At 39.8% G+C, this 19788-nt stretch overlaps 1 protein-coding gene across 2 annotated transcripts in view; it reads right to left on the reverse strand.

The window, feature by feature from the left end:
* The window catches only part of arhgap21b (Rho GTPase activating protein 21b), a 54046-nt gene that overhangs the window by 9643 nt on the left and 24615 nt on the right, over positions 1-19788 (reverse strand). For both annotated transcript variants that reach the window (XM_079614219.1, XM_079614220.1), the window contains exons 5-14: positions 19279-19371; positions 19107-19185; positions 18968-19022; positions 10125-11712; positions 4540-4686; positions 4312-4408; positions 4175-4211; positions 2661-2783; positions 2203-2502; positions 929-990 (exon numbers count right to left, since the gene is read on the reverse strand). In XM_079614219.1, the coding sequence (XP_079470345.1) occupies positions 929-990; positions 2203-2502; positions 2661-2783; positions 4175-4211; positions 4312-4408; positions 4540-4686; positions 10125-11712; positions 18968-19022; positions 19107-19185; positions 19279-19371 (2581 nt within the window). The remainder of the gene's footprint in view (positions 1-928; positions 991-2202; positions 2503-2660; positions 2784-4174; positions 4212-4311; positions 4409-4539; positions 4687-10124; positions 11713-18967; positions 19023-19106; positions 19186-19278; positions 19372-19788) is intronic.

The raw sequence follows: 19788 nt of genomic DNA on the forward strand, positions 1-19788 counted from the left end.
ACCAAGGCAATATTTTTGAGCCATCACAGGCAGGCTTTCAACGCAAAACTTTTATTATTGTATTATAAAGTTGTTAGTGTAGAAACTAACATGTGTGTGATTTGAAAAAGTTCCAGGTTTGCCAAAAATTGTGTTAAAACATCAACATAATAATAATAATTACGAAACAATATTAAACCAAACAATATTACCATTGTAATTTTTTCACTGTAAAAAAAGAAAAAAAAAAGTACTAAAATACAATAATGAAAAATATTTTATTTAACAGTAAAACTAAAATTACAATACTAATATTTATGACTGACTTATTTTCTTCATTTTCAAACATTAAACCATCAAGCTTTTACTCCTTCGGAAACCTTGAGGAGCTTTTAGGTTTACAGTATATGTGCTTTTCATTATAAGTTTGGGAAGATAGTAAGTGCCTGTTGCGTTCCCAAATGCACGTTATAAGCGACCCAAACTCCGAGCAGAGACGGGGTTTGTGTGGAGCAGAATTTACTGTGAGCCGATTCACTCTGAGACACTAAAATCACATGATCATGAGCTGTTTGCGTGTAAAAGAGCACGGTGCCACGCTTCACTCTGAGGCATGCAAGGCAATTATTTATTTATTTAAATTACAGCCTTTGCGATCTCATAAATTGCACTAAACCATATCGCAATTTCAGTTTTATTGCAAATAATCATGCAGCCCTAGTAGCAACATAATTAGTCGTAGCTAATCTACGACAATCTCAATGAACTATGAGTGCTGGCATGCGTGTGTGTGCGTGCGTGTTTGAGTGAGTGACAGAGCTTTGTTTCAACTTCAGGTTACATTTCTGTCAAGATGCTGCCAATCTAGACAGTGATGCAGCTCTCTAGGATTTGGAACAGGGCCAATATGGCTGGGCAAACATGCAGGTCTCTAGGAAATGTTCTTTACCTCATGGATATATACTCCTTAAGCTTTCTGTTGATCAAATCAGTGCTGGTTACGGCAGCGTTCTGAAAATACAAGACAAAGAATCATTAGCCCCTTTCACACAGAGATTCAGGAAAATACACAGATATTGTGACCCGGGATTTGTCCCAGGAATGTTTGATTTTGGTTCATTCACACTGCCGGTGATTTTCCGGGATCTGTGAGTGCGTTCACACACATCCAGGTAAGATCCCATAAAGACACGTGACGTCAGAATGAGACGTGTAACGTACGCATCAAAAACATGTACACTAACGCATCGCGTACCGTTCCACAAAGCTGGTGAGCGATCTCAGCTTCAGCGCGGATAGTGAGGAGCTCCTGGTCTCTGCTTCGTTCCAGTTTGCAGACATTTTTTCGTTCTTTCTTTGTCGATGATGAACACAAACTTTCTAGAGTCGCGCAATGGCACGTGCGTCATCACTACGACACACCCCTTACGGCATTGATCCTGGCTTTTGTTCACACAGGGCGCGTTTCGGGACTGATGGCAATGTTACTAGGTCCCCAGTGGGTTGAGTGAGCAGACACGGGCCACAGCCTTCACATGATGATATTAATCAGCTATGATGTTCCACTAATTTTTTGTGAGGAGGATCATGACTTTTTAAATATGTATTCAGACAGTGTTCTGAAAGGGTCAAGGATTGAGTGGTTAGCATGATCCTGTTATCCGCTGCTGGTAGATGCTGTAACTACACAATTATGTGGACAAAAAGCATCTTTCTCCATTTATGGTAATTCAAAAGTAGCTGTGTATTCTGATCAAATAAATTGCAAGTAAAGTACGGATCACAAATATTTTACTGTATGCAGCAGATGCTTTACCAGTGGACCACTTAGAAGCATGAAATAGATTTTTCCCTGCCTGCTGCCTTTGACGTCACAGCTCATGCATCAGCAGGAGTCACTAGAAGGCCAATTTGCCACCAGCCAATCCAGCTTTGTCAGGTTGTCATTTTCCTGCAGTTACAGTAATTAGTCACATGGCAGTTATGGCTCAAGTGACTGGCTCAAAAATCGGTGTGCCCACAACCAAATGGCCATCAGCAAAGATGACAACAGGCAATACTCTTTATAAAACATCCAAGCCTGGCATTTTTAGATGAGATTTTTCTCTTTGTACTCTTTTAACTAGATTTGTGGGAATCTCTTAACCCTCTCACACAAGACCTCGCCAATGCAGCTGCAGTGTGAAGGTAGCCAAGAATACCACGCTATCATTGTCAACAAACCTCCTCATCCAGGTTGCTGTTTTCTTGAATAACTCTTATCCAGGACAGCATGTCTTCTCGGCCCTCTGCCTGAAACAGATACTCGCAGTCTGAAGTCGTTAGCCGCAGGACATTCTTGCGCTTTGTATCACTGTAGGAGATGTCAATCAAGCAGGCCTTGATGCTGATTGATTGAGGCTCATCCTCCAGTTGGGAGTTGACATGAGCAAGCCCCTCCTTTTTGTCTTTATAGAGGTAGAGGGAGTGTCCACGCAGCACTGAATACATCTGTTTCCATGGCCGCATACCACCTCCTACTCGCTATAGATAGGAACAAATGTAAAAACTGGTTAGGACCAGTAATCTAAAACAATCACAGTAAAACTATCATCATTCCAGTTGATATGCTCTTTAATGTATTTGGCACTATGGGAAATGAAAGAGAAAAAGTGAAAGAGACCGAGAGATATTTTTCCCACCTTGCCCTTCTCCGTGTTGAGCTGTCGGAAATGCAGCCAACCCTCCTTGGTGGAATCACTGAAGATCTCAGTGGAGGAGTCTCTTCTGGAGCTGGAGTCATCAGATTTATGGCCATCAATTGCCTATAAAACCAGGACAAACATGAAATATTAGTGTTTAGTATTGGTAACTATTAGTAACCATTCATCATTTTTGCCCTTATTCCAAAACCTGGTGAGTTGCTTGTGATCAATACACAGGCAACTCCCTTCTTAGGCTACCCCTAACTAAAATGGAGCCTCGCAAGTGACTTATGTAGGGCGCTCTACATTAGGGATAAGGCATGATGATGGACTAGTCACACAAGTAGGGGCGTCAATTGGGTATGATAGGGTATGCCATATCGTGGCTGGTCAGGTCAATGCAAAGTAATATATTTGTATTGCAGGATTAACAGTGTTATATTACTACGCGTCACATATAATTTGTAATTGTTTAATAAGAGAGAAAAGCAAGTAAATTAAAGCAATTCGTGTGGCACGAGTTTAACAGCGCTGCAAATGTGTCTATTCATAACTTGATTTTGCAGAACTGAGTATTGGAGCCAATCAGAGGCATTTCTGTTGAAAATAATGACCAATCAGTGGTGCTTAAGTTACTAAAAGAGAGCGGTCAATGAGTTTGTTTAACCCAAGTTTACTGAGTTTTACACACGTGAGAATCCTTATTATAATAAAGAGGAGACACGATGCAAATACAAGATTCATTGTGTAACTATGTAATAGAGTGGAAGTGACTAATAAGCCAATAAGTGCACCTCTGCAGCCATCTACTGGCTATAAAAAAAGTGTTTTTCAGTAAGTGTAAGTGTTTTCCTACATCATGAAACTTAGTTTTACAAATGGTGACAAACTTTGAAGGATTAACACTTTTTTTGGTCATTACATTAAAAATATTTTTTTTTAAATTAAGATTGGATAATATTCAGACTTGAACTTTGATGTGCTGGAAAAAGTTGTGTGAAGTACTTGAAAGTCTTTGAAAAGCCCTTCATTCTCATAACAGTGGTCTATAACTGTCTAATTTGCTGTTATGATCAAAGCTATATGTGATCTATCTTTGGACGAACCACACACACACACACACGCGCGCTTATTGTCCCCGTCGAGGGAGTAAGATTTGATGATGTCATCAGAGTTCGCCATACCTTGGCTTTTGTCGCCCTACGATGACAAGCCTATGCACACAATCGCTGAGACTCTAGCGACATTACTTTAATGGGTCTGATTCTGTTCATCTTGGATGGACTTTTGTCAAAATGCAGTTTCTTTATCTCCACAAAGGACACATGCGATATAGTCTTAAATTTGGCTAAAAGAATGTATAATAGATTTAACTTTAGGCACAGCTTTAAAATGCTCTCTACATAGGCATCTCACTAGGTTTTGGAGCAAAGCCAGCATCACCGTTATTAGTAAATGAGCGTTAAAGAAAGCTGCTCTTTATGAGGCAGATTTTTAAGTGCATCTCTCACCTTCCTGAAAACACTTAGACTCGGTTTGCTGGATCGTCTGTGAAAATGAATGAATATGTTAGGCCAAACAACCATTCACAACTACAGTATTTGGGAACCTCCACATTTTTGATCCGGTGCTTTTAAAAGACACTTACCCACGCCCTTCCTCTCGGTAGTTGTCCAGACCCTCATCGTATGATTTTGAGCGCTCTGTTTTGGTTCCTGATTCCAGAAGGGCATTTCTGAGAGACTCTGCATAGATGAAGACAAAAAAATACAACATCAGCAACATGTTCAACAAAATGTTCCCTGTGCCATTCATATGGTGCTGTTAGATGGTAATAATTGTTAAAATAAATTGAAATCTACACAGAATTGCTTACCTTGGTCATGAGAGAGTTGCCGGCGCATGAGGGGACTAGGGGTGCTAGGGCTTGGGCTGTCAGAGATTACAGCCTGAGCTCCAGAGATCACAGCCGATGCAGGAATGTGGTTGCCATCATGGTCTACACTAGGGCTGGCTGGCTCATCTGTAAACATAGTAACTTTACTTTTACTCACTTTTAAACATGAAACTAAAGGTGGAGGCACGTGACCATTTCAATGGGAATCATTCATAATTCGTTCAAACGGCAGATTCATTCAAGAATGAGGCAGTTGTTTATGAATGGGTCATTGAATCTTTGACTAAATCGATTAGTTCAAAACGCTGAATCATTAAGTAATGAAACACGGCTGAGTGTTGCTGTGAGATGCACTATGGATCTGCTGTGATCTTTCTTTGGAACTATTTTCGCTGCTGAAATAGAACAAAAAGTGTCAAAATTGTGTCAAAAAAAGTGACTTAATATTAACTACTTGTTTATTTGTAGTTGTATGAAATCAGTGTTTTCAATCGTGATGGTATTCAGAAAAACAGCAGTCTTGGTCGTGTGATGTTGCTTAACTGTATCATATGTAATATAAATGTATCTTAAAAACCGCAGTATCATGTTAACAGAGTCTCATTTGTTTAGATTTCTCCTCGAGAGGTTGCGCGAACCTCAACAGCGCAACCTTGTTACCATCATCAATACATTGATACTTACTATTATCCACTATTAATCGCCACTTACACTAAATGTAATAAAGTCAGAATCATTCTCGCGTTTTGGTTAGTTTTAATCAGGCTTCTTGACTGGTAGGGCAAGTAAAATTCTCTTTCCCCTTCAAAAAAATCCACTTGTCCCAGACAAGCGCTAATGCAGAGACCCTGCTGCATAAACTTTTTCTAGGAACGAGGACAGTTTTATTCATCTTACAATTTGACATGTCCTGTTTTTGAGAGCACTGAAAACTTTTGAGCTTCTCTGCAGGTCTCAGCCAAAAAAGGTTGGAGTACAAAGCTGTTCTGTGCTGCCAGAGGGCTGGAGCAGCTAAAATTAAAGTAACTGCCCTAGTTCCTGCATCCTCCAGCGTCTCAAAGAGGGCCAAGGGGAAGGTATGCAAAACACTCTTCATGCCTAGCCGAAGAACTCTAGCATAGCCTACAGATCGCTTCACTCCAAGACACAAGAATCTTAATGCCATCAGCAATCACCTAGCTTCATTTAACAAGATGGTAGGCAGGTTTTTTTTTTTTTTTCAGGCAACCATCCTCTACTACATTCCTTTAGCAGATCATTTTATCCAAAGCAACTTATAATGAAGAATCTGAGGTTTGGGCCTTGCCATGCCAGTGGTTGATCAAGAAGTCAAACAAACTGAGCAATGTGTTGAAACGCCACAGGGCCACAGTGTTTACAACTCTTCAGGATGTCAACCAGCAGAGGAGTGACTTAGTTATCTGTGCATATTAAGTTAAGACAGGACAAAGTATTTCCAAATTGAAAAAAACTAAACCTAAAATAAAAATATAAACTAAAATATACTGCATACACTCATGTCCAACCGTGCATTTCTATCCAAAACTGATTTACCAAACTTTATCACTATAGGGCTGCCCCCATAATAGTCGACAATAAAAGGCTTAGCTGACGGAATTTTAATTAGTCAGTTAGTCACAGAAAAATAACTCCACAGGAAGTCACATAGTCCGTGGCGGGACAGATTGTTAACACAGCTGGTCCATGTGGTAATTACAATATGTCGAAAAGGAAATCCAAACGTTCGCCTATCATTCATCAACCTTAAATATGACTTATGGAAGTTTTACCATGCAAGTAGTAGCCTAACGTTTGCTACTATACATGGCAACTTTAATCTAGATAAATGTGCGCGATTATGATGCACATCTCCAAGTGCTTGTGCGGAGTGTGTAAGCTAGAACAGCGCTTATTACTGCATGACGTTTAACTTACGGGATAGTTCACCCAAAAATTCTTTCATCATTTACTCACCCTCATGTTTTTCCAAACCCATAAGGCCCATCTTCAGAACACAAATGAAGATCAAAAAATGACTAAAGAGATCCTAAAAGTAATCCATATGAATTGAGTCGATAAGTCTATTTTTTTTCTAAGTCTACGTTTTTCCGAAGAGACATGATCGCTTTATACGCTGAACAGATTTAATTTAGGCTTTTATTTACATAAACATTCATCAACTCACAGTCTAACACATAAGTTATGGTAAATGGAAGCTCAAGCTTGCTTGACGTGTGAGAACCAAATGATGATCATTCTTGTGTTTTACGCAGCATGTTTGAGCTTCCTCAAGAATCAATAAGGTTTATTCTTGATATTGTTGAACTTCTGTTTATGTTCACTGATCAATTCTATGTGAATTAAAAGCCTAAATTCAATCTGTTCATCAATTAAAGCGATCGTGTCTCCTCAGAAAATGTGGACTAAACCACAACATTTTTGGGTGAGTCCTACATTTTTTGGTGAATTAACCCTTTAACCCAGAAGCGCTTAAGAGATGGGTACCGAAACCTGGTATTAAACAGGGGGCTAAATTATGAAAGACAGCAGTATCAATAAGCTCCATTACCGGTTCTGCTGTCGGTACTAGAGAAATTAAGAAATTAAATGTGCGTTTATTGTGTTGGTACTGTACTTTGGCAGGTTTAGGGTTTTGGCAGAAACAAACCATTGAGGCCCACAGGGAGTATTGATATCCAGGATCCAGTGACTACAGTGGCTCTCCATTAAGTTTATCATGCGACGTCAATACTTTATGTGCGGAAAAACAACAAAAATAACGACTTTATTCCACTATTCATTTCCTTCTCTCTGTGTCTCTAGTTAGTTCACGTAGTGTTTTTGCGTAGTGACGTGCAACACAGACGCGCTGCGCTTAAACACTACGTGAACTAAGTATTGACGTCGCATGATAAACTTAATGCAGAGCCACTGTAGTCACTTGGACTATTGTAACGATGTTTTAATAACTATTCTGGGCCGGCGTAATAACTAGTTTGGGTCCCTCTGAAAGCCTATGGAGGAGTGAGACTACCTTCAGATTTCATCAAATTCATCAAAAATATCTTAATTTGTGATCCGAAGATGAACGAAAGACTTACATGGTTGGAACAACATGAGGGTGAGTAATTACTGACAGAATTTTCATTTTTGGGTGAACTAACCCTTTAATATTATCTTCTTGTTTATTAAACTTGTATAAAATCAATATCACATTTGTTTTCGTGATATTTGGAGAAAAACAGCATTCTTGTGATATTTATTACTAAATTATATAAATAGACTAAATCACGCAGTAAAAGCGCAACTCTAAATGCGCACCCGCACTAGTCTAATCTACAAGACTCTCTGGGTGTGTGTGAGGGATAGGCTATACTCGATAATGTCAAATAGCAAATTGTTAAAACAACAATTAGATATATATCGCACACCCCTAGTGTACATGTTGAGAAGACACCGTTTTCTGTTCTACAAAGGCAAATTATCTTTGTAAACACGTCCAAAGGATTAGGATGTGTAAAGTCAGTAGTTAACATTACCACAGCGATACAACAGCAGTAAAAACTTTTGACGATTTCTTCTCAAATCTCCATGAGGTCTAATTGGGATTTACAAAACGCTTAATTAAAGATTGGACAGTACATACTTTATTTGGACCAACTTGCTCTTATTATAATCACAACCTGTATGTATGATTAATTGTTGATTATTTATTTGCTGTTTATTTGCTTGCTGTGATAGTTGGTGTGACCGGTTACATCAATTGCCCACCGCAACACCGCCCCCAATGTCGATTAGGCTAGTTTTTTTTTTTATATTAATAAAAATTATTTAGTTCAGTTAGAGAACAGACACTACAATTCAAAACGGAACATGTCTGCTCAATGTCGCATGAGCTGAAGAGTCACAGCACAAATCAGCAGCAGTCGTCAAATTTCACCTCACCTTGCCCATTTGACCTCACTCTTGAGTCTTGACTGACAAGAAAATGGCGGAAGATTTGGTTTCAAAGCTAAATTAAAAGTGCCTATTTAAGCCAGTTTGTCATTGCACCGTTTTGTTGTGTTTTTCATCAAGAATAATAATGAACCCACCATTAAAGCAACTGCCGCCCCCAATTTTGCGCCAATTCAAAAGCGAAAGTAAAATGTACAAGTGCATTCATAATGGTGCGTGTCCACTGGCACGGAGCGAGTGTGTGTTCATGCTCAACTTACATAGGAATTAATTGAACACGCTCGCATTGCTCCACACCGTTATGAATGTCAGTGCGGCTGTGCGCAGTTTACTTTCGTGTTTGAATTTGCGATTAACAAAAGAGAAAAATCTGCAAGATACTGGATAAATTGAGAATCACAAAAAAAATTATTCAAATAAAGATCATGACACATAAAGAAAATAACTTAATTTACTAGAGGTTCTGGCAAAATATTAATTGCTGCAGTCTATTTAAATGTTTGATTAATTTTAATGAGTTATTTAAAATAAATACATTTGAATGAATGATTCAATTACTCATAAATAATTAACTTGCAGCCAACACAGATTTGAATGTTCAGGTGTGATTTTGTCAAAGATTTAATAGACATCGCAGAATCGTTGTCATTTAGGAATAAGATCGCATGGGTGTTTAAATCGAGATTGATATCTTTTAATGATTAATCAAGCAGCTCTAGTTTGAACTTACCAAGACAATTTTTCTACTGAAGTCATGAGAGGGTGAGGGAAATGAGTCTAATAACATGCTACTTAGGAAATGCAATGAGGAAATGAAAAGCACATTATAATTTTTGCAATATTCACAATTCTGCTCAATCTTTTTTGCTGGGAACATGAATATTCTATAAATCTCCAGCACTAATGGGAATATCATACCATTAACACTCCTACCACTATTTATTTATTTACCTTCTCACTTTCAAAATTCTCACCCAAATGTGTAAGCAGTAAAAAATAAGCTATATAAAGATTTTGGACACTAACAAAAATAGTTACAGCGTATGCTTAATATCAAAAGGCTAGTGCAAAAAACACCAAAGCATCAAAGATGAAATGTGACAGAGTGCAGCTCGACTATCACTCAATATTCTAGACCTATCCTCAGGCATTTAGAGTACGAGGGAAGGCCACTTCCTCCCTGAACAACACCATGACTCACACACAGTCACTCTCACTCTATTTCAGTCACTCCCAAACACACTCACGGGCCTGGAATTGCACCTCCTGCAAAATCCCCCCTGCAAAAGACTCCTCAAGCTTTGAGAGTTTGATAACAAACAATACAAAGCAAAATTTGCCCATGATAATCCTCTGTCTGGACACATGGGGTCGGGGTATTTGAAATTGTGATTATGAAAGGTCACAGTTTGAGATCGCATAAGATACTGGAGCATTAACAACACAGAAAAGCACTGATCACACAAATTGTATATAAAAAATGAATTGCAAAATACATCAAAGTCTACACATAAAAAAATATGTGCTGTAGCTCTAAAACAATCCCTACTGCTGGATCAAGAATGTTGCCAGGTTAGCGTTGCTATGGTTACAAAGGGTGCACTTACCGATGAAGGGAATGGAGTCAAGTGATTCGTCCAGATTACTGGAGCAGAAGGAGGAGTCAAGCCGCTCCCCCAGTCTCTGCATGTGCATCTCCCGGCGCGCATCGTTGGGCAACCAGCAGACACCACCCCCTGCCGGCTCAGACCCATCCGTGTCATTCACTGCAAGGATGTACGAGGGATGGCGGAGCGGTTGTGGGGTCCCCTTCCCTGTTGGGGGCTTCTCTCGGAGGACTACACCTTCTACAGAACTGGACCCGTTTACCGGTAAACCCTTGACATCCCGTGAATGACTTCTCTGAGCTGATGCCCCACCATGTGGCCTCTGAGGAGGCGGAGTCGAGTAAGATGCCGACCTATATCCCACTGGATTCTCTTTCCCAGTCTCTGGGATCTGCATGGTTTCAGCCCTAGTTCTTGATTGGTTTGATGCAGAAATAGAAATACGATTTCCAACAACAGTTCCGCTTTGGTCTTTGGAAGGAGGCTCTTTGGCCTGGTTTACTCCATTACGAGGTCGCTCTGTAAAACCAGCAGTGGGTGGGATGTCTGTTCTGGAGCTGTGCATATGGGAGCCAGCAACACCCCTGATGTTCATACCATACCCTGTTGGGGGACGATAAAGGACCGCCCGTGGTGGGAGAGACTGTCTACTAGGACGACTCCTCTGGTCTACTCTGCCATACAGCGGCCTATCCACAGCAGCCCATGATGCGGCAGAAACTAGTTCATGTTCCACATAGTCTGACGAATGAATACGGGGCTTCCGCATGAGGCCGTCAGAGGACACACTACGAGGAGGCCAGTCCCTGGCTTGGACTGCTCTCTCCGCCCCACTCATCCGATCTTGTGAAGCGCTGCGTGGAGGAAGCACAGACGGGCCCTGGTAAGCCCGCTCATGAGACGTGCTTCTGCGGCGTAACTTATTGCCCCATCCAGGTTGTGGTCCACAGTGAGGTCCACCATGGACACTTTGTGATGCAGTTCGCAGGCTGTCTAAACGCTCTTGAATAGTCCGACTGTAAGTGTGAAGACCTTTATTATCGATATATTCCCGGTATGTCTGGTAAGTCCGCCAATCAATGTTTTGGTGGGTAGCAGGGGAGTTGATGGAGGATGCAGGCACATAGTGTGTAGGTGGAATGGCATAATGATCACCATGGTAACCTGAAGGGAACATGTCCACTTTGCGAGGGTGAAGGTATGGCGGACGACCACCAGACACTGTACCAGGCCTGGCTCTAATCAGCATTGGATCTGGGCATACTAGACCATAGTCCCCCCTATGACCCGGAACCATACGGCCCACGGCCTCAGGAGGTAACACCACTGTCCGAACGCTTTCATTGCACACACATACCGCAGTCTGTGTCTTTGGAATGGGTGGTGGAGGGGAGGGAGGTACTGGTATCTCCACACGATATCCTAGATCAGATGGTACAACCCCCGGGGCTAATGTCTCAGTGGCCTGGGCCATCCCCGGGGGCTTACAGTCTACTCGAGGGTAACATATAGGGGGTGGCTGCGGGATATGGCGGGCATTTCCACTGTATGCATCATGACCCTTAAGGTAGGCATCTTGGGAATAGGCCTGTGGAAGAAAGAATCAGGTACATTTGAATAGTATTCACAATATTAGAGAAAACTTGAAATTCATGATGATTTCCTACAAACAGTTCTCTCTGTGTGGGTAGACCGCATTACATTTGCGTGTGGGAGTTTGACAGGTCAGAAGTGTGAGCTATACTCTGCTGTGCCAAGTGCTTGAGAATTCTACAATAATCATAATATCCAAAGCTGACAGTTAAGAACAAAAATACACCTATAGCAATCAATTTGACTAAACTACAGTTTCTGTTGTGTATGACTGAAAAAAAATAAAAGATGTGATCTGATCTCAACTGGGAGCAAACAGGTAATGCCTTCCCTTTAAATTGTATTATGGTGCTGGAAAGAAAGACCAGCTTCCATTTCACACAAAGACATATCTCCAAAGGAAGCACCAGGCAGCCTAAAATAATAACAATAAATAGCAATTCAGAGTAACAAGAAAGTGGTTACCCACCATTCGGGTCACCACACGCGACCGAAGCGACACTGAAGCCAGAGGTGAACGATTGCCCTGGTTAGCAATGGCACTAAATCTGACCTCCGTAATCATGTCAAAATCCAGAGTTCAGGGTAGACTACTATCACAGGACTTCAGTTTGATGAACGTCAGATTGAAAACAAATACCAGGCTCCATATTGTTTGTCTTACTCGGATATGTTGGCTTCCAAAACATCACGGTAGTCATGTAGAGTGGACTTTCAACCCATCATACAGAGTTACATTCCATTTGCACAACAATATAAACTGAATCTGATATCAGTAGTAGGGAACTTCGCCCCTCCTTTCATGCCACAGATGCCTTTTTACAAAGGCCAAAGTTCATAATAGGAAAAGAGAGAAATGAGAAAAAAAGGGGCGAGGCATAGCAAATATGCTTTCTGTATATATCTGAGAACTACCCACACGCCTAAATCAAACAGGTCACACAATCCCTTCGCTAATGTGATCAAGACATTCCACAAACTACGCTGTACTATGCTACACATTATCAGAAACATCATGACAGTCATCTGAAAATGACAAGGGACAGGAAATCAACAACCAACTGGAATACAATGACATGCATGACATGTATAAATGAAAAAATCAACATGAATGTAGCATTGATCTGCTTACCAGACTAGTGATTCCCTGCGAAAATTGCAGCCATTACATCACAATCCCACGTAGGAAAAAAAGAGAGAGAGAGAGAGAGAAAGGGAGGGAAAGTAAAAGACCAGCGTACATTAAAGGTGGTCAAAACCAAAAGAATCAAGTCCACGTACTGACAGCCACTATCACAGTAAATATCTCTGTAAAGAGCGCAAAAAATGCACAGGAGCTGCAGTGCTGCCAGTGAGGAGGGATCGTGGGAAGGTGGAGGGGTGCTGTGGGAAGACTGTCACGTTAGCGATGCCACCTGCTTGTCCTCGTCGCTCCCAATCGAGGTGGGGGCTGAGGTGCCTGCCTCGCGTAGTAGCCATCGGCTCTCCATTTCTCCCCTCTCCATCCATCCGCAGGCAGATAACTCCGTGATTACACGCGCACGCACGCTCCCACCCTCCCTCCCAGCTAACGCGTCCACTTGCTCACTCCCTCCCTTACTCTCGCTGGAAAGCTGTAACCATTCACATGTCGGAGGCAGATGCTTGATTATACATTCAGCTCAGATGGTACAGCTTCCCCCTCCCTTCCCCTTTCTCTCTCTCGCTGACTCGCGCCTATTTCAGATAGACGGTCTACAACACAGAGCAGTCAGCTGACTCCAGCTGATCTAATCTCATCTTTTCGGTCTCTTCCTGTCACTGAAATCCGTAAGCCACTGCCCACAGTAGCATCCTTTCACGCCTCTTATGATCAACTCGGTTACTGTGACTAATGTCACCAGAGACCTCGAATGGATTATTCCTCCACCCAGCTGAAAACCCTCTTTAGACAGGCCACAGCATTTCCTTGCTACACTGCTTCACGCAAGAGTAAAACACTACCACGGCAACAGCTGTGCAGCAGCAAAATATGGCATGGAAATATAACAGAGGTGGTAACGGGAGAGATGAGGAAAATTATTGGAAACTTGTCATGTACATGTCCGGGTCATATTTCACTCCAAAAACAAGGTAAATTATATTTTGCTTGAAGAAAGCAAAACCTATTTTTAGGACAATTAATATTTACTTATGACATATGTGACCCTGGACCACAAAACCAGTCGTATGGTAAATTTGTGTAAATTGAGATTTATATACCTGAAAGCTGAATAAATAAGCTTTCCATTGATGTATGGTTTGTTAGGATAGGACAATATTTGGCCGAGATACAACTATTTGAAAAACTGTAATCTGAGGGTGCAAAAAAATCTAAATATTGAGAAAATCGTCTTTAAAGTCTTCCATTTATGTTGGCGATTGTGCTGCATCCACTCACAAAAATACATTTTTGATATATTTAAGGTAGGAAATTTACAAAATATCTTCATGGATCATGATCTTTACTTAACATCCTAATGTTTTTTCGCATAAAAGAAAAATCTATAATTTTGACCCATACTATGTTTTGTTGGCTATAGCCACAAATAAAACCGTGCGACTTATGACTGGTTTTGTGGTCCAGGGTCACATATATTATTCTTCAATCTGCTCATATTGTATTACGGTTATGAAAATCTAATGAGCTTCACTGAGAATGGGAATGACAAAAAAACAAAAACACAATTGTCTGGCTGAATTCTGGTAATGACAATTTGGGGATAAAATTATCAGTTTTGCATTTAAAAAAAATCTTAATTGGCCTACAAACGACTTAAGTTGCTATGCAAAATGCTAATTAACAGTGCAATTAAATAGATGCAGTAGTCCTCCTTTTTAATACCCTTTGTCTAAAAATAACAAAAAACAGTTTGAAGTATTTTCCTGATCCCCAGTTTAATCATTGATAATCTCCAAACAGGATGCAGTGTAGGGCTGTAAACGATTAATCATGATTAATCGAATCCAAAATAAAAGTTTGTGTTTACATAATATATATGTTTATTGTGTATAATTATTTTGTGTATATATATATATATATAAATACACACACATGCATGTATATATTTAAGAAAAATGTGTTATTTATATATAAAAAAGTTATATTTACCAGTATATATAATATAAATCATATAAAAATATATATGCAGTATATAAATGCAAATATTTCTCAAATATATACATGCATGTGTGTGTATTTATATATATATATATACAAAATAATGATACACAATAAACATATATATTATGTAAACACAAACTTTTATTTTGGATTCGATTAATCGCGATTAATCATTTACAGCCCTAATGCAGCGTATCAAGTCAACGACAGTAAACGGATGGGGGCCCCTTATAGGAGTAGATCACTTTCAAATGAAAATTAGCCCATGATTTACTCACCCTGAAGCCATCCTAGGTGTATATGACTTTCTTCTTTCAGACGAATACAATCGGAGTTATATTATAAATATCCTAGAATAACGAACTCTAAACGGCTCCTGTGGGTTAATAAAGGCCTTCTGAAGCAAAACGGTGAGTTTGTCTAAGAAAAATATTCATATTTAAAACTTTATAAAGTAAACTAACTAGCTTCCAGCCAAACAAACATACGGATTCCACTTAAGTGTAAAGCGCAACTTATGCAATATTTACGTTACGCCATGACACACTACACTACTTCTAACGTCATAAATTGTGCAAGTTGCGCATTAGGCGCAAGAAGACTGCGTATGGGTGTTTAGCTAGAATTTTACTTTGTAACGTGTTAAACATGAATATTTTTCTTACACAAACTCATCGTTTTCCTGCAGAAGGTCTTTATTAACCCACAGGAGCCGTTTGGAGTTCGTTTACGATGGATGCACGTTTTTGAGCTTCACTCTGTTGGTTGCAATTTACTGCCATAATAAAACTTGAAGTAAAGGATTTTTTAAATATAACTCTGATTGTATTCATCTGAAAGAAGGAAAGTCATAGACACCTAGGATGGCTTGAAGGTGAGCAAATCATGACTGTGATTCCACTAGACCCTGCACATGAAACAGCTTTGCCTGCTGCCAGAGAGTTCAAACGATGCTTACAGCAGTAAATGGCATGCATTAAAAGTTAATCTAAAGGGCAAACAAATGAGTGCAGGACTCCATGTGCTCACTGAGCCGAGCGAAACTGTGGACAGAATTAGAAAGTACTGAACAGACTCAGAATAAAACATAGAAACAGGAAGTTGGGTGATGATTCACACAAAATAGTTAGAATAGTCAGTGATCCGAATGAACCTGGATGAGCCCCGTTACCATTCTATTCCACTGAACACAGCCTAAAAAAAACCTGCATTTTATCCAAAAATAAGTGTTAAAAATTCAATGTTTAAAGGCATCAGTCAGCCATTATTTACCAAAAAAAATAATAATCTATCATCATTTACAAACACATGGAACACAAAACGAGACTTCTTTAAAATATATTTATCAGGGCTCTATGCTTGCATTTTTTATGAGCACATTAACATTTTTTAAAGCACCTTCTGATCAATAATATCAATATTAACATTCCCATTACAGGGTAACATCTGCACCCTTAAACTGATTTCCAGGGGCATTATTTTATTTTTGTAAAGACAATTATTTTCCAAACTAATTACATGTATGAATCATCCTTTATGTTAAAGGGGTCATGACATGAGAAACCAAATTTGCCTTGATCTTTTGGTATATAAGAGGTCTTTGTACCATTAAAACGTCCTGCAAGTTTCATAGCTTAAGACGTCCTCCCCATTATAAACGAATCATTTATTTAATCAAGCTCTAAATACAGCTCGTTCTGGATCCATGGTAAGAAGTGACGTCACGGTACGAAGTGACGTACCAGCGTTTGCATATGACCGCCTCCAGCAGAAGACAGTTACGCTTAAAGCGCAAGGCAACTACGCTCATTTCGTATCATTGTCGCGCCCGCGCGCTGCGCGCCTCACAAGTGTTCAGTCGACGGACAGCGAGTGGGTCTGTGTACAGGGAAATTACGATGCCGCAGATGTGCTGTTCCTGGCTGTGGACAAACAACATCTTTGAATACGCTGCGAAAGATCCAGTCGTCAGGGAAAAATGGATGCACTTTATTTTTTGCGGACGTCTCAGTCACGGCAGTGTTAGTTTAAGCGTTTGTTCTATACATTTGAAGGATGACTGTTTTGAGAACAAATCCCAAAATGATGCTGGCTTTGCCAGAAAACTGTTGCTCAAAGATAAGTCCGTGCCGACTATTCTGGGCTCAACAACGACGACGCAAACTGTAAGTAATGTATTTAAAACTTTAAAATACTTTTTAAATACGCTGAATCCGCAAATGTTCTGGCTGGGGGAGTTAATAATTGATGCATAGGCACTGACGTTAGCCAATCATAACAGTGGGCGTTAACACTGAACTCTTAAAGGGGAAAAACAGACTGTTTGAATCAGAGGATGAGAAACGGGGTGGGAAAAGGTCATAAATCACTACATTTTAAAAGTTTTTTTGTAAAAAAAAAACTATAGTAATACTATAATTGCACCTAAGGGAACATAATAATAAAATAAAAAAAAACATGTCATGACCCCTTTAAATTCTTCATTTAAATTAGTTTAAAACATTTTATTAAATTACAAATTAAATTAGGGTATTAAAAAACAATAGGGCTGTTACCAATCAAATGAAAATGGTATCAACAAAATCAATCTTTGAGAGGTGGCAAAAGCTGCATCTGAATTGGCATTTAGGTGTATTTACAGAGTTTAAGGTGGCATGATTTTTAATACAGAAATATGAAATGATTAAGCACCAGCAGAAGGTTCTGTAAAGTCACCGTCTTTGTCATTGAATCATTCATTCTATCGATTCATTCAAAATGGGTGATTCATTCAGGAGAAAGCAATTTATTGTCTATATATGAATGGGTCATTATATCATTGAGTTCATCTGTGTTTTTAATGTTAATAAAAATCACTGAATATCTTTTGTAACTTTAATAAGGATCAATCTATTTATACAGTTAGGACTATGCTATGTTATTTTACATTTGATTACTTTATACAATTTATGTACATGAAAACTACTGTTAGACCTGTATCTGATAATCCTGAAAAGCACTGTGTTTATTTTATTTGTATGTTTGTGCTATTGCTATAATTTTTTTACTGTTTACTGGTCTTTAAAAATATTTGAAATTTATATTAGTCAGGCTAGTAGTTTTTGCTGTGGTATCAAAATTGGAATTGAGAATTGGGAAATTTCGCTGGTATCTGAAATTTGGTGTCATGACCTTATTTATTAAGGTTGCATGGGTCAAACACAATGAAAACAAGAACTATTTTTATTTATTTATTTATTACTTTGTGTTGGAGCCAGAGAAAATTTTGGTTGGGCAAGAAGAAGAAAAAAATAAAAATAAATTGTACACCATTGGCACAACCAGGCCAGTAGAAAAAATCCTTAGCATTGAGCCCTGATACTGCACAGCAGTTCTGTATTAGATCTCTGTGTGAGAGAGAGCCCATGTGCCAGGCCCCAGCTGGCATCTCTCTCCCAACTGAACGGCTGCTTCAACACAAACAGCCTTTCATGAAGCGAGAGCTTCCATCCTGTCTCAGAGAACATCCTGCTCTTCAGCTCTACAAATTCTGAATGTCCTATGAAAATAGAACATGTTCAAAAGTTCACAGCAACCGAAAACAACTAATATATCAGAAATAAGTTCATGATTAATGCTACAGTTGATCTGGTACGATAAAACAACGGCACCATTCATGAGTCAGGAGACCCAGGAATGCAACACAGCATGGAAATTTGACTGTAACGGAGAGTGTCAAAGAGAATGCAGGGCAGATAAAGTGATGACTGCACTACAGTTATGTGTAATTGAGGACAGCTGTGATGGTGCGGCAGTTTAAGGCTCGCTGGAGAACGACAGGCTGCAGTGTCCTGGTTAGCAGTCCCAGATACAGCAGCACCCTAAGGAGCGAGAGGAACCCGCCTCCTTCCTCTGAAATGGGTCAGAACCTTAATTTCCATAGGTGCGGATAGAACAAGTGCAACTGAATGCAAACTTAAAATCTAACGCATACAAAGAAGATTCAGAGTAAGCAACATGTTTCCAAACCAGACAAGTTTCCAAAACAAAGTCAGCGCAGAAAATCTGAAAATAAAACTCTGTTAGGGCCTGCTTTAAAACAAAAAAGGTAGTAACAGAAAAATCTTACCAGCTGTAGTATATCTTCATCTTTTGGCATCACACACAACTCCAGAAATGTATGACTGGAAGTGGGAAAAAATATTTAGGACCACAATCATGACACATCTATATGAATCATAACACTAATTGAATTATAACACTCTTACCTGTTCTGGATGAGCCCTATGACCTGGGAGTACGTCTTCCCAATGATGCTCTCGCCGTTCACTTTCACGATCCTGTCCCCTGTTGAGGATCCATTTTCAGGTTTTAGATGATCAGACATCGATAAGCAAAACGAAACAATGTGCTGTACATTTGAAGCGCTGGTGTAATTACCAGTGCAGAGTCCGGCGCTGTGAGCGGGCCCTCCCTCTTTGACCTGCTTCACAAAGATCGTGTCCATGGGCTCCAGTCTGTTCCGTGGTCTCCCTGGCAACAACAAAAGCAGCAGTGTCACGAGTGGCCCAGATCACAACAAACCAGCGCCAGGAAGAACCGCGCGGTCACAAGATCGAGCCACAAAATAAATATTTTAAAACACACCAGCTTCTAAATGAAACGTTTAACCCATCAATACAGCAAAAATGCTGTGACTTCATCTAGAAATGACCCAGCATTCAATGTGACATCCCTCAGCCCCTACGGGAAGCGCTATACTTGGCTTAATTCTGACATAATACGCCAGAACATAGATCACAGATCTAACAGTAAATAACTAACACTACAGATTCCCTGAGTATGACAGCTACGAGACGCTAAGGCAGTGGCCCATGTCTACTTGCACTGGAGGAATCTCTCCTCAACAGTTTATTTATGTATATAATATATTTACTTAGTCTACTGAAT

The sequence above is a fragment of the Phoxinus phoxinus genome (assembly GCF_949152265.1).
Source record: "Phoxinus phoxinus genome assembly, chromosome: 5".
NCBI lineage: Eukaryota > Metazoa > Chordata > Actinopteri > Cypriniformes > Leuciscidae > Phoxinus > Phoxinus phoxinus.